This window comes from Hippocampus bargibanti, linkage group LG16, assembly GCF_051943395.1.
Source record: "Hippocampus bargibanti isolate YZ-2025 linkage group LG16, ASM5194339v1, whole genome shotgun sequence".
Classification (NCBI taxonomy): Eukaryota; Metazoa; Chordata; class Actinopteri; order Syngnathiformes; family Syngnathidae; genus Hippocampus; species Hippocampus bargibanti.
Window position 1 is genome coordinate 7,357,661 of NC_142749.1, and position 15,766 is coordinate 7,373,426.

General features: G+C 39.4%; 1 protein-coding gene and 1 long non-coding RNA gene across 3 annotated transcripts; one reads left to right on the forward strand and one right to left on the reverse strand.

Annotated features, from left to right (window-relative positions):
* Nucleotides 1-736: 736 nt before the first annotated feature.
* LOC148886268 (uncharacterized) lies at nt 737-7,619 on the forward strand. 2 transcript variants are annotated; one of them, XR_016117911.1, is made up of 9 exons: nt 737-1,228; nt 4,944-5,064; nt 5,324-5,404; nt 5,494-5,578; nt 6,271-6,350; nt 6,600-6,758; nt 7,053-7,176; nt 7,286-7,410; nt 7,484-7,619. It is a non-coding gene; the product is annotated as an uncharacterized LOC148886268 (long non-coding RNA). The 2 variants fall into 2 exon arrangements; XR_016117912.1 differs by lacking the exons at nt 6,271-6,350; nt 6,600-6,758 and having other exon boundaries at nt 744-1,228.
* Nucleotides 1,831-14,918, reverse strand: kif4 (kinesin family member 4). Its single transcript, XM_089017522.1, has 30 exons — nt 14,712-14,918; nt 14,188-14,329; nt 12,644-12,758; nt 12,371-12,561; nt 12,176-12,265; nt 11,893-12,059; nt 10,240-10,334; nt 9,983-10,102; nt 9,507-9,682; nt 9,104-9,165; nt 8,880-9,012; nt 8,676-8,734; nt 7,750-7,855; nt 7,530-7,625; nt 7,259-7,441; nt 7,025-7,128; nt 6,501-6,645; nt 6,225-6,335; nt 6,074-6,157; nt 5,831-5,944; nt 5,480-5,635; nt 5,278-5,375; nt 4,954-5,083; nt 4,476-4,646; nt 4,268-4,390; nt 4,123-4,191; nt 3,818-3,895; nt 3,539-3,664; nt 3,118-3,207; nt 1,831-3,002 (listed from the first exon to the last, which is right to left on the reverse strand). The coding sequence occupies exons 2-30, from the start codon at nt 14,308-14,310 to the stop codon at nt 2,787-2,789; spliced, it is 3,531 nt and encodes a 1,176-aa protein (XP_088873648.1). The 5' UTR covers nt 14,311-14,329; nt 14,712-14,918; the 3' UTR covers nt 1,831-2,786.
* Between the last annotated feature and the right edge of the window lie 848 nt (nt 14,919-15,766).

Genomic DNA, 15,766 nt, shown 5'->3' on the forward strand with positions numbered 1-15,766 from the left:
TCTAAAGTTAACTTCCAATTTGTTCTAATAGGACAAGAAACAAAATACAATTACTTACACTATTAAAGTCGAGGTGAGCAATTCATTGATCAATCGGCAACGAAGGAGTTTTCAAATTCATTGCTGATTGTTTTAAATCATCATAACCCTTCATTTTCCATGTCCAAGGTGAGGTGGGATCTATGCTTGTAGATGAAGGGTGGGGTACACATTGGACTGGTTTGCTATACATTGCAGGCTTGAAACAACGTTTCACATTGACTTTCATACTGTTGGAAAATTTAACCTTCTATAAACCTAACAGGCATGTTTTTCAATGTGGAAAGAAGTTGGGAGTGCAAGCATCAACGTGCAAATTCCACAGAGATTCCAACAATGAGGCAGACTTTGTCATCACTATTCCGCAGAATGAAATAGAAATACAATAAAGTAAAACTACTCGAAAGAAAGGGGGTTGATTCTTTGGGTCAATAATTCCAAAAGGAGCCTTTTTGGGTCCATCACTAATATAAAGGTTCCAAACATTGCACAATGAACGAGATTGCCCGGAGGTGTGAAAATGTTTTTGTGGAATCCAATAAGCCACGAATTACCAAAACACACTAGCTGTAAAATGATGACTCATCACAAGATTTTACAGTTGCACTAGTTTAGTACATGTCTCAGCGATTAATATTAAACGTGTCAGATGAGTGCCTGAAGCCAAAGACTGCGTTATCAGAGAACACAACAAGTAAAAGTCTCCACCAAATTCAAAACGAAACAGAATGTAAACAGTATTGTCACAAACGGGAGACTGTGTTTCTCACTTTAGGGTGGATTAAGTCAACAGTTAAAAAAAAAATCACAGCTGGAGCTAAAAACGGAGGAAAATTTGTAATGTTTTCTTCCAAAGTGAAGTCGTATTTACACATTCTTGTAAATATTCATTCATATTCTCTGGTTATCTTATCTTTAAGTTCAAGGCATGGCAATGCTTGAGTGCAGAGTCCAACGCCTTGAGGAGAGGTAATATGTGCACAGCAATAATGTGTGAGGCAGATAAATCACTGTCTTTCACCTTTGGATTGATGGTCATCATTATAGACGCAATTTACACCAGATAACACCAGTAACCTGCTGAGCAGGTCACATGCTGCACTCCAATCAGAGCCGTTCTCGGTGAGCTCATTTTTTCCTAAAAGGAAACAAGATATCGTTAGCTGTGGCGTACATCTGCATCACATCAGTAAGTCTGTAGTTTTCTGAGCAATGAACAAATGTTCTTCACGGGCAACGTATGATGGCCTTCTGTGTACAAGACAAATATTCAGATATTGTGTATCTTATCTACCAGTGCGTGGGTGAAAAGTACTATGCGAGAATCCTGGCATGAATGCTGAATACTGGATTATAATTTGCGCTTGAAGGTCATTTTAAAATCACAACACAATACATCTTAATTTATATAGCGCTTTCATAACACCTGCGTCTCTAACAAAGCACTTCACAAAATAGTCAACATAAAGCAAAATAATAAACGCAACAGTAATATAAAAACATGGACAGTTATGCAATCTCAACAACTTTCCCCATATACTCTTTGTTGTTGAAGTACTTCTCGATGAAAGAGGAGAAATTAATATTTCATTTCACTTCATACTAATCATTACAATTGCAGTAATTTGCTATGAATAGTAAATGGATTTATGCCACCTGCAGTTAACATTAAGTACAGTAAATTTCATTTCATCTTCATACTACTATCGATATACAATTGCATGTAATTTGCGTGCATGAATAGTAAATGGATTTATCGATATACCTGATATCGTTAACATTACTGTATTTTAAACACTGTACTTCAAGTTGATGGTTTCAGTTAATAGAACAAGTTTCAAGGTTATGTTGTCACATCAACCAACCTTTTGGATATCTGTAGTTTCAAAAACTCAGCGCTTGATGAGACAATGTCGATCAGAACACATTACACAGCAATAACAATAAAACTACACATATGTGGACATGTTAAAAAAATGGATGGAACTTTTATCGAGGTATAAATTCATTGAAATAATGTTTTGTTATTTTGGTTGTGGTTATGTACGATACAACTGAATCATAAACATTTTATTTTTTCTTTCCATGCCTAGGAAATATATAAGGAACAGCTTTTGGTATGATGCAGTCCAAATCTACATCACTGGACGCAACACAAATGTATGAGTAAATGAATCCCTCAATCAAGACTGAACTGAATTGCATTTTGTTTAGATACTACTGCATTATAGTTTACTGTACTAAATTCATTTACTCTGTTGCTCATACTAAATATGCATTTCGGGTTGGGGGGGGGAAGGGATTCAGGTTAAGGCAGGAATCTATTTCCTCATCTGACTAAATGAGAATTTTAAAAATTGATACTATTCAAAAACAAGTCATAAAAATGAGGATTGAACAAATGGTTAGATCACAAAAACATAACAAAACCAAAACCTGAATGTGAATTAAAAAAAATAAACAAAGATTTGACCGCAAGATTTTATTAACCTTTGTTGCTAAAAGTTGATCAAAAACATTTTAAAATTCCTCCATTGGATGTTTAAACCAAAGCGAAGTTCCTTGAGTCCCCATTTTTGCAGGACACCCCTTCTCAAATGTGCAGCTTTTTTCATCATATCATTGTACAATAAGCAGTCCATAATTGGACACTCTTTACAGTCCATTATGCTGCCCATAAAATCAAACGGCGAGGGTAGGAGTCACATATAAAAGGACGAAACACATTCACAAACACATATGGAGAACTAAATGAAAGTTGAAGATTCCTCTGTAATTGGAGTGCAGCCAGAGAAAAAACTGTTCTGAAAACTTGTCAGAAGTCGTTTCTTCTTCTTGAGGTTTTTTATTGTAGTTGTGTCTTCCTCCTGATCCAAATACTGGTCCTCCTCTTTGAAGATAGGCTTACGCACAAGTTTGAGGTTTGTGGTGTCGTGCCCCATGTCTACCATTTCTTCTAATACCTGAAAGAAACATTAAACATGAAATAGTACATCTACAAGTGTGTGTGTGCGTGTGTGTTACTCATTTTCGTCAACCTATGATACGTAGCTGAGGTTTGTGAGAGGAATTACATACTTTCTTTGTTGGTGTGCAAGATGGCGGATTGAAGAATGTGGTGTCTGGACTGGCAGAATCTCTTGAAACATTTTCGCTCAGGCTTGCATCCTGGAATAAAATACATGTACATGGATAGGGAAAATTATTGCATAAACACAACAAAGTAAGATTTTGAAAGGTAAAAATAAATAAATAAAATAAAAACCAAAACCTGTGTGTGTGTGTATGTAGGTATTGTATAAATATGAATACAATTTCAATATAATCAAATGTCAAATGCCTTCACTCAACAGTAATTTAAGAGCACGTTTACTTTTGTAGCAATGGATTATACCGGTCGAAAAATGTCAGTGATTTAGTGTAACCAACAGCATATGGAGTTGCAGGTGCACCTAATGTTGGGGTGCAAGAGTGTGTTTATGACTGTATCAAGACAAACCTCAACGACAACCAGCTCCTGCATATTTTGACATTTCGCGTGGTCACACTGGCAGTTTTCACTGCACGTCATCTTCCCCTTACGGCAAGAACAGTGCTTATTGCTACAGCAGCCTTTGCAGGAACACTAAACAAACAAAGAAACGAAGAAAAGAGATGCAGCGGCTTTTTTTACGCAAGTGATCACTTTTCTGACTTTACAGGCATTAAGACGAAAGCGTAACCGCTTTGTGAAAGCATTCCCTGAAAGCAACCCCAAAGCAATTAAGTCGGTCCTTACCCCAATTCTCGGTTTCCTGGATGTCCTGCGTGCCCTCTGCGGTTTCTCTGGATGCCAATCATCTTCTTCCTCTTCTTTCTGTGAGGGGGCGCAAAATCTTTAGTATGGCTAAAACTCACTTTATGATTACTGAGACGTTCCCCATCATTGAGCGAAGTTTTCTTTGAGGGATGAGTTACTTAGAAGTTGAACAATGTGTCTGGGAAGGGAGGGGGATTGCTCACCCCAAATCTATACAAAACTCCCTGGAAGGCATTTTTTAATCTTTTCCAGAATAAAAACCTGGAATAAAATCATGCACTTACCTGTTTATACTCCAACACTATGTTTTGGTTCTGCTCGCACAGAACGCGCAGTTTGTGGAGCTCCTCATCCTAAAGTAAGGAATCAGATTATTCCGGAATGTTTGTGCATTTTCTTTTTCACAATTCTGAGTGTGCAGGGACCAACCTGAACTTGGAGACGCTGCAGGAGTTCTTTTTCCTTTGTGCTTTTCTCTTCATCTGTGTGCTTTTGTTCATCTGACTCTCGACAAATAGGTTTGTTCTGGAGTTGATTCAGGAGACATTTAACCTGTGTGGAATAAGTGGAGAAACAAATGCCGGAGACATTGAGATTTCTAAATCAAAAAGTGTGGAAAAAAAAGGAGGATGAGTACTTTGTCTTGATGCCTTTGCTCTAATTCCACAAGCTGCTGCTGGTGCTCCATGTCCATGGTGGACATCATCTCTCGCTCATCTGTCAACATTTTGGTTAGATCTTGTCCATTGGCTTTTTCTTGATGGAGGTCACTCTCCAGCTTGGCTGCAAGGGTCTTTGCTGACACCAGCTGAATAAGAAAAACACACCTTTATTTCCTTCTTAATTTTTTTAGACATATTTCACTTATTAAATGTATACAAAAAGAAAATGAATACCACGCAAGAAATGGCAGACCCCCACATAATAAATAAATAAATATTCAAGCACATTTGACAATTTCACAATTACATAAAACCTGACTATTAAAACATAGTCTTATTAGAAGTTATTAAATGATGCAAAAAAAATGTGTCCTCATTGAAAGGACATAAGAACATTTTGTACGGGTTAATGCTTGAGCATTTTATTTTCTCTCCCCAAACAGCAAGCCTCACCTCAGCCATCAGGACTCTGACCGCACACTTGGCATCAACAATGCTTGTGATGCCATCTATGCGCTGTTTCAGACGCCCCTCGCTGTCGGCTGCAAGGACTTTCTGCTGAAGGTCAGCTATCTGGGCATTCCTGTTCAAATAATGAATGGCACTCTTTTTGTAAGACCGCTGGTAAATAGCAAATCAGTCATAAATGATATAAATGCAAGTCATGTTTACATAGTGCAGCAAACATCCCGTGGAGCGTCACTTCAGATTAAATAGTTCTGATCCAATGATCCAGATTTGCATCTGATTCAATCTTTCATTGATTCTACGACTCACCGGAGTTCCATTTCTGTCTTCAAGTTCTCTATTTGTTTGGTCACAGGTGTCTCAAGCGCCCCCTGGCTCTCCAATTCAGAAAGGAGTAGCGTCCGACGCTTTATGGAAGACAACACCCAATAACACAGTAAATACATTTTAAAATGAAGCAATAAATCACATTAAAGTTAAGGACATTCAATCCAAACAAGGGATAACTCACTCTGATTTTGGCAGCAGGTCGCTCGCCGGCATCAACCTGCTGCTTGAGCTGCGTTATCTCCTGAGCCAAGACTTTCCTGTCCTCCAAAAGGTCATGCAGGTGACGCCGGGCCTCTTCCATGCTAACCATAACCTCAACCTCACTGAGGAACCAATTCTGACCACATGAAGAAACACATCCAGTGGGCTACATTAACAATAATAATAATCAATTTCATTTATAAGCGCCTTTCAAAACTCACAATACTGTTACAGCAAGAAGGAACGAACGCTTTATTACTATTATGGGTGGCAGCAATGATTTCATCAAAGATGTTCGAATCGTCACAAAATGTTCAGGAGCAAACACTACCTTCACTCTAACAGAAGCGACCTCCATCACTCTGTTCTGAGAGTCTTTACGTTTCTCCACTACTTCACTTCGTTTCTGCAGTGCAACTTTCAGTCGCTTGTTTGCAGCTGCAGCCTGTTGGTCAAAATATTCATAGTTGCTGTAGATATTATATGGAGTCCAATCTTATGTGGAACACAAACTGAATTTGTGATTTCGTGCAGCTCACACATGGGAAATTGAACAGAAAACAGAAAGCCTCACCTCCTCCGTTTTCCGACGCAGGACATTGGCCTGTTTCTGAAAATCCCTCTCAAGTTTAAGCAACTCATATTGACGTTTACGATCCTTCAAAAAGAAGAAATCATTTTTTAAATAAAAGTGTCTGATCACCCTGACAGGCTTTATTCTGTACCTTTTCTTTCAGTTGAAGCACCTCTCTGTCCTTTTTGCTCTTCCAGAGTCTAAATTTCTCAGAGTCATCCCTCATCTGCCTCATTAGCTGTGTACGCTGAGACTTCATTGCCTGCAAGCACAATATGTTAGTTCACTTTTGAGTCACTTCAATAAACAAAAATGCATGACTTCCATCTGTTGCCATTTATGACACTGAAGCAGATCTATACAGTATATGATTTCCTTACTATATTGCATACCTCAATGGTTTGATATTTAGTGTGTGTTAATTTACCTGTATTTCCTGCATGAGCTTGCTAACTTTCTGAACAGAAGACTCTTTGAGTTTGAGCATTTTCGACTGTTCAAAAAGCTTCTTCTTCATGTCAACCAGCTGGCCCTCCAGCTCCTGCAGACGCTTTCTGCGCTGTTCACTCAGCCTACGGATGAAGTGTGAGAGTCAGATGATGATAGAAGAGAGGGACAGTCTTAACCCTATCATGAGAGCCACGGTCCCACTGAGGAGCAAACAATTACCAAAATGCAAATTCAGGTTAGATTTCTTCAGGGTGCATTCAAGTTTGCAAATAATTTGCTAAATCTTTGCTTGATGTTCGGCAATAGTTTGTGTGTTTTTTCATTACAAAGCAATTGTTCAAACTTTCCTGGAGTCAAGAAAAGTACAGGCGAGAATGTAATTTCCCCTCCCTTTTAAAAAACACTTGCAATTTTTCACCACTCAGTGAGATAAGGGCTTTCGGGATGTGAAAATGTAATGCCTTTGGATAAATATCTCTGGAGGCCCATCTGAAACCATACTTAGCGTGATTGGTGTCCTTCTTTGCAGACTGAAGTGCCAAAACAAGCTCCTCTTTCTCCTTTTGCAAAGAATTCACCGCCATCTGCAGGTCCTGCATATTATTCTAAGGGTGAAATGTAGAACAGCAACATTTGGCGTGATCTTCCCAAAGGTATAAAAGTGAAAAATAATATAATAAAACCGCTCAAAATCATACACTATGTGACATCACCAGTTGATCAACTCTCTCTCACCTGTTGCTCTGACTGCACGGACTCCAGCTGGCTATCATTTTGGCACATCTTCTTCACCAATGCTTCCTTCAAGCTCAACACTTTGTTCAGCTCAATCAGCTCTTTAGACAGTTGGGCCTGTTGCAGCGCATGATGGGCTGTGAAGCCATCTGGTGAGTCCTTGCCTGCCGTTGCATTGCTTTCCTAACGTGAAAGTGGGGCAACACATTGTACTTTCCATTTCAGAAACACCCGGGGAGAAAGAGAAACAACAACAAAAATATCTGCTTACAACTGGGGACTCGTGTGCTCCATTTGTACTGCTAGTGCCCAATCCATCTGCTGCAGCCATGGCATCAATAGAGGCGGCAATGCCAGCACTCTCGCGCTTAGAGGAAAAAAAATCTAGTTCATAAAACTTGCTCAGTTTTAGATCCCTCTCTTCCACCGATTTTCTGAACACAAGAAAACTATAGTGTGTTCATTATTGTGGTTAGTGGCACGGTTCATACCTTGAGCTCCAAGATAACATCTTGAAGGTTCTTCATCACCTCAACGTTCTCCTTCAACTCCTGATCCTCAAGACTCTCCAATACTTTTTCAAGATCGACTCTACAACTATAATATTGGAAGCAATATGTCTGTGTAAGCTCTCAGTCGTACAGGAGTGGTCCATTGATGAAAAGGTTTCTTCAGCCGTCATCTGTACTTCTTTGAAGGTGTCGGACGTTTCGCTTCTTATCCAAGATGCTTCTTCAGCGAACTAAAGTCTTACAGGTAGTTTCGGCAGCTCCAGTGATTGTTCCTGATTGATAGTCAGGACAATAGGAACAATCAGTGGAACCGCAGGGAGTAGTCCTCTGCTCGCCCCAACCTGAGAGCAGGGACCTATCATAGCAGAGTCCGGCACCGCCACGTCTGGACAGTAGAGGGATATATATATATATATATATATATATATATATATATATATATATATATATATATATATATATATATATATATATATATATATATATATATATATATACACAGTAAAGTCTCGTTATATCGATATTCAAGGGAGTCCGAAAAAAAAAATATCGATATAACCGGGACTATCAATATATCCGACCCTGTTTGCATGTAATTTTCTCCGTGCGTGCATAGAAATAGTATCGATATATCCGATATCGATATAACGAGACTTTACTGTATATATATATATATATATATATATATATATATATATATATATATATATAGGGCCGAAACTACCAGTAAGACAGTTCGCTGAAGAAGCATCTTGGCTAAGAAACGAAATGTCCGACACCTTTCAAGAAGTACAGATGACGGCTGAAGAAACCTTTTCATCGATATAATATTGTAAACACACATTCTTGAGACATCTACGAAATAATTCTAGTTGATTAAATAAAATATAGATTGAAAATCTTACGCTGCATGGCGGTGCAGTTGTTCGAGTTTGCTTTGAAGTTTCTCATTTGTTTGTTCAGTCTATATAACAAAATACAGGCAAAAAAAGGGATTTTCAAAAATTGCACACAAAAAAAAATGTCCAAAATTAATCATGTTTTTTTTTGCAAATTCACTGCCCTCTGGCAATTGGCTGGCAACCTTGCAGCTAACTTTTTTCACTCACCATAATGATCTTCTCAAACATGAGTGCAGTCTGTATTGCAGTCTCACTCAGCTCCTTGCTTAATTTGCTGTTCTCATCCTGCAGACTGCGGTTCTGTTCCAGTAAGCTTTTCACGTTCTCATCAGACTCTGGCCTGGGGGAAGGGGCAAAAGAAGAGCAGAACACAGTAAAAAAAAGCTTTTATGAAGCCATATTCACCATGACACCATTCTGCTCCTGCTTACCCAGAGAGCACTGGTGCCACTCCTCCACGGGCATGAAGAAGCATCACCTGCAATTCCTGAACCTGTGGACAAAAAAGACTGTCAGGACGCTCACACATTGGTTATACTGGCACAATTCAATGAGGTCCAAATAAAAGAGCTTTAGCAACAATTCTATTGCTCAAGATTGGATTGACACCGACAGATTATTATTTATTGAATATTTTCATTATTGTGCTCGTAGATGGCAGCAGTGTACAACTATATGGAAAATTACTGTTACTGAATAATAGATATATAGATGAAATAAAACATACTGTGGGTAATCAAACATGAGGGTTAGCATATTTGTAACGGCTTTAATTGAATGTCTTTGCAATTTGCAAGTGGTCCGAATGTCTTGTGTACGATGCTTTTGGAGCACCTGTTGTTTTAAATGTTTCATTTCTGCCACTCTGGGGTCGAGGTTAACAACAGGCTTATTTTTTATTTTCCGAGCTCTGTCAGCATATCGCAGCGTGTTGATGGTCTCCTCCAAGTTTGAGTCCGCAGGACTGATGCACGCAATCATCAGTGTGTGACTGTTGCCTCCAAGGGAATCTGTTCACGCACAACAAATATAGGGAATACATGTCCATGTGGTTGAAAATTAAGAATTATTTCGGTCACTTCTTTTTTAAACGTACAGAAATGCTTTTTCATCTTCATATTGTGTTCACTCAACAAGGGAACCACTCAAATGGTTCCCTTGTTGAGTGAACACAATATCAAGATGAAAAACAAGGGTCAACTGAGCCAATACGGACATTTTGGACATTACGGGTTAGAAATAGATGGCAAGAGATCTGAAGGTCCTCCAAGGATGATATTTTTTGACGCTGACAATAAATCAAAGCCTACCTTGTAACAGACGTGTGATTTTGGAGTCTCTGTAAGGCACAAATGCATTTTTCTTGCTTTCATCCCCTAAGGCACTGATCACATTACCCAAAGCCAAAAGGCCTCGGTTGATGCTGATGCCTAAGAAACAAAATGTTATTGGGGAAACAATCAAAAGACACAGTAATTTTATTCTCCAGCACACATTTGGGGATGATTATGTAATTCAAGGTTACGCTAGGGCCTAGCGGCTAGGCAGAGGCTTCAAAGCGTTATACCTTCCTTTAAACGATCACCCTCTGCTTTGGTTTTTTTCTGCCTCTCTGATCCAGCCAGATCCACAAGGTGCAGTTTTGAAACAACCGAGTCGGCTCTGTAAAGATAACATAAAAGATGTGTCTGAGATATTCGGTCGGACACTGTGGACAAAGGCTCGAACACATGAAGATTGTCTTTTACTGCCGGCAGGGGAAGCAGCCATTCATGACCAACGACCAAATTCTGCAGCCCTCTGCCAAGCTATTTATTGAGAGTATATGCAAATTTAAAGGACAACTGACACCTCCAGACAATATGTGTCCATAATTTGTAAAATCACGTCAAATGACTTCTGCTGAGCGCATTTTACAAATATTCCACCGCATATAGCTATATTTTACATTTTAAGACTCGCGCTGAATATTCAGGAAGTCTTGTTTTCGAGTTGATGACGATGCCCGTGACCGAGAAAGCGACACGCAATGCATTTTGGGTACTTTTTTTGTCTGAAAACACCGTGTTGATCACGAAATTAGAATGAAAACTACATATATAACGCGATGGTGAATCTTTGTGTTGCGCAGCCAATTGCGGTAACACACATACAGAATGTGTAAGTTGACACAAATTCCCAGCGGACAAATCAGCCCATTTCCAACAGAGCTAGTGCGCCATCATGTGCATTTTGTGGGCGCTACATTGGAGTCCAGACGGCTCGAATTGATACGGAAGGACTTCTTTAATCAATTTCAAACATTTATGCTTTCCTCTTCATTTAAATCATATTCATAAATGGATGAGTAACAAGAAAGCATCTTCTCCGAATCTGAACTCTCTGAAGCCATTGTTTTGATTCTGGAGCAAGGCAGTGTGTGACCAATAGTGACGTCATGAACAAGGGGGCGGGACTTTCCGAATCTGCCCAGTTCCGAGCTCATTGTGTGGCAGTTTTGGGACACTTTGTCATTTGTATTGGTGTTTTGCATTAGACTAAAAATATCAGCCTGTGTGTTTTGGGTATTTTAGATGCTATAAAACATTTTTCTGATGTCAGTTAGGAAACAAAAAAAAATGGTGTCGGTTGTCCTTTAAGTGATACATTAGTAAAACATCGTCTTCTTGATTAGAATACCACGCCCCTGGACTTCCCAAGCACCAACAGCTATAAACAAAAGAACGTAGACATTTTAATGAGTTGTCTTTCCCTGAACTGATAGATTTGTAACCTGGCTAATGACCTCTTGATGTGAAGGAGTTTCCCATGTCCCAACTTATGTCCTGTGAAGCAGTTTCCCAAGGTCTAAATTCCCTCCAAGGCCAGATCTCCGACATGAAGATGACAGATTAACAGGCTGTGTATGTTCACCTCAGATTGACCCCAGGTTTTGTGTGCTTTCATTGTGGGCCTCTTTGTTCGACGGCTAACTAACCTTGAAACATTTAAATATGATAACTTGTATTCTGTCTATTCTCTACCAATGCCATTTTTTTCAAACCTAGTTGAATAAAAGTCCAAGAGTCATCTATCATTCTTCATTCATAAAGCCAGCCCTTGATTTGGACTTGTGATTGAGTATATTGTATTTTGTCCAAGTAAATTAAAAGCTCAGTGAACATATGGATGAACAAGACTGAAAATCAAACAAAACAATCATGGGTAAAATGACACTGACTTGTCTTTCCCTTTCCGCTGTTCCAGTGTGATGGTGAATATGGCATGCGAGCGTGACGAGGCAGCGTTCATCGCCGTGGAGCCCACAGTGCGAGCAGAGTTGCCCAGCTCCAGGCAGTTTACCATCTCTTGAGCGGAGACCACCTGCTTCTCAGTTAGCCCAACAATCTGAGAAATTAACATTGAGGACATGACATTCAGACAAACAAACAACAAAATTGCCAGTGGTAATTGTTTGTTACCACTTGACTTAAAACTTTGGACTCAGAGTGTTCAACATTTACCTTGATACCGTCTTTGGGGTCTTCCCTAATGTTCATCGCAGCTTTATCTTTAGAGGCACACAACAAATCCAAAACATCCTCATTGTAGATCTGTGATTAGAATAGAAAACCAAAAATGGCTGTGTAAAAAAATAATAATTTGAACATCAAAGAAATATTCATTCACCCGCACGCACAAAAAGAAAAAGTCACAACCTCCAAATACGATACTCCCATGCTGAATTCACAGTTTGTCCTCTTTTCCTTTTCGTCAAAGATCGTTCTAATAACTCGTGGAATAACGCCGACAGAAGGGTCATTCTCTTGAGCCGATGTGTATGCTCCCCCCATTGAGTAGGTCTTTCCTGACCCTGTCTGTCCATATGCAAGCACGGTGGCATGGTAGCCTACAAGAAAAAAAACATGACTCGAAATCCGTTGGCTAATTTGGTCACCCGCCTCTACCCCAATTTATTTTTTTGCAGTTACCTTTAAATAGCCCACGTAATAAAGGGGACACGGCAGTACTGAAGACCTCTTCCTGCTCGACAGTTGGATCAAATACATAGTCGTATGTGAATGCCTTCTCTGTGCCAACCACCACCTGGGGGGATATAAAATAAATTAATTGATTAAAACACCCAGTGAAAAAGAATGTCAAATAATGAGCAATGAAGGCAGGAGGGAAGACTTGTGGTGAATGACATTTCAAGTGACCCACACGAGAGTCCAAATTTTAGTTTGTAGCCCATGGTTCCATATATTATCATTATTATTATTATCATTATTATTATTATTATTATCAATATTTTTGCAAAAAACGTACAACTTTCTCACAAAAATATCTCTATTTTACTTCAAAGCAAAAAATGCTTTTTGGAATTAGTTGTCCAATATAACGTGTTAGAAATTAACCGTTATATAAACAAACGTGTGTGTTTTGAATGGTGACCTGACTCTTATTCCTTTATGATTTACAATCTATTTTGAAAATGAAAGAGGACGATTATTTACATGTTTAATTCATCATTTAAATGTGCCACATAGAGAACATGCCAATGGGTGGGCCAGGAAGTGTGCCAGCGTGTTAAGGTTCTGCAGAAAATTTGTGAACAATGCTAGGCAACCCTATGTTTCATGACTGACATCAACACAGTTTTGAACACTGCAAATCTATGATTCCTGCACACCAAATTGAATGAACTTCCCATTCTCACAAGCATCAGCACTCTACAAGGTTTCACTCATTGTGCCGGTTTGTCTTGAAATTTGGCTCAATGAACGCATGCAAGATGATGCAGTACACCTCCCTGACTTCCATCTTCACCATGCGAAACAAGCAGTGGAAGTCTCAGGGGAAACATAAGATGGTGAAATATTCTTTTACGTCTATGGGAAAAAAATGGTGCTGTGATGTCAGCTATCTGAACACACTCTGCGGTCACACAATCCTCTTTTGGTATCAGTGGTTTTACTACAAGTCCTGTGAGTATGCTTTGTAGCTTGATATAGCTACAACTGAGTGAAGATGCAAATGGCAAGCACACATATAATAAATGCAAAATGAATCGCAATAGTGAAAAAGTCAGTCCATAAATTCAAATTGTCCTATGCATTTTACAGAGTATAGTCACCTTCTTTGTGATTAGTGTGTCTGCCTCACAGATCTGAGGTTTAATTTGATTCTCGACTCAAGCATTTCTCAGTGGGGTTGGGATGTTTTGTGGATTGTTTTCAGGTACTCCATCTTCCTTCCACAATCTCCCCAAAAATCATGTCAGATTATTTGAAGACTCTTTAATGACCATGGTTGTAAGTATGGTTCATATTCAAGTTCAAGCGACCATTCCAAGGTGTACAAGGTCCCTGACCCAAAAGTGACCAAAATAACCTCCAGTTCACCCATGACCATCATGAGTACACACTACAAACAACGAATGCATGGGATGGTGATCATGTTTTTTCCACTGTAAATATTTTATTAGTCTGACTCAGTACATACTATTGTACCAACAAAAACTTTGAATACAAACCTGTGGTTCTCCAGGCACAAAAGTGAGACAGCACTGACATCCCTCATTGATTTCTTTTGGCACTAAAGGACGACAGCGCAAGGCAACCCGCACTGGTATCACCTTAGCATCCTCGTTGGTCATGATCGAGGCGTCAGATAATCTTTAAAAACACACAGCAGGCCATTGAGTTAGGATATCGACCTAAAAGGGCGATATCGATCCCCTCGTTTTGTGATACCATGATAGCTACATACATTATCACCGGGGAGGAAAATAGCAGTAATTATATGAACATTTATAACAAATTAGATTCAAGCATTAAATAAAAATAAAATATCAGTACGACAATATATTTTTGACTCGAAAACGGAATTATTTGTCTTTTCACAAACGTAATGACAGCAATTACTTTTGAGAATAAATGTACTTATAAGTGTTCCTGTGTTTTTAAAAGGAAGAGAGCGACAATGAGGAAAAACAAATCAGTTGTCAGTCGTCGCAGTGCTGGTACTTAAAAATACAGGACAACCGCTTTGCATTACCTCTCCGCTTCTTCTCCAGCGACGCTTGAAGGTTTCGCGGAAATTCTCCAACAAATACGTGTAAAGATGACATACAACCAACTAAAACCCCAAGAAACTTAAGTGTACCATGAAATTATTTTGAACCATCGAGATATTAATCAGTGTACAGGGGCCAATTCCTTTGAAATGGGTGCAGTTCACACCCGCGATTTTCAAACATCCAACTCCGCCCCTTTTTCTTCTTTGTCTTTTTCTTCTTCGCTAAAATATGAAGCAGAGTAGGCTACCCTATGTTTCATGACTGACATCAAACGGTCAAATGGAAAATAACACATTGTCTTTCCTGTATAATCACAAGCATTTGATGTTCAAAAATTCTCAGTACAGTCAGAATAAACACATTCGGGTAAAACAGTATCAGTACGTGGGGTCAACTGTCCAGAGCAATGGAGAGTGTGTAAAAGAGGTGAAGAAGCGTGTCCAGGCAGGCTGGAGCAGCTGGAGAAAATGTCAGGTGTGATGTGTGATAGAAGGATTTCAGCTAGGATGAAACGAAAAGTGTATAAAACAGAGGTGAGACCAGCCATGATGTTTGGACTGCAGAGGGTGCCACTGAAGAAAAGACAGGAAGCAGAGCTGGAGGTGGCAGAGATGAAGAAGTTGAGGTTTTCTTTGGGAGTGACCAGGTTGGATAGGATCAGGAATGAGTACATTAGAGGGACAACTCATATTAGAGGCTTTGGAGAGAAAGTCAGAGAGGCCAGACTGAGATGGTTTGGACATATCCAGAGGAGAGAGAGCGACTATATCGGGAGAAGGATGCTGAGCCTTGAACTGCCAGGCAGGAGACCGAGAGGAAGACCGGAAGAGGAGGTTTATGGATGTGGTCAAAGTGGACATGAAGGTAGCTGGTGTGAGAGAAGAGGATGCACAAAACCGGGATAGATGGACGACATTGATTCGCTGTGGCGACCCCTGAGGGGAAAAGCCGAAAGGAAAAGAAGAAGAGGTAAAACAGTATCAGCATTTGTTATTATGCTAATAATAAGAATAAGAAAGCCTTTAATAGTCCC

Bases quoted from the DNA above. Each gene is read 5' to 3' on its own strand.
- kif4 (XM_089017522.1), bottom strand. From the start codon at position 14,310: ATGACCAACGAGGATGCTAAGGTGATACCAGTGCGGGTTGCCTTGCGC. The intron at 6,646-7,024 runs GTATGGTTTCAG...CTTCATCCGTAG, and splicing joins AAGGACACCAATCACGCTAA to GCTGAGTGAACAGCGCAGAA. The intron at 3,003-3,117 runs GTATGTAATTCC...TGTTTCTTTCAG, and splicing joins CTTGCACACCAACAAAGAAA to GTATTAGAAGAAATGGTAGA.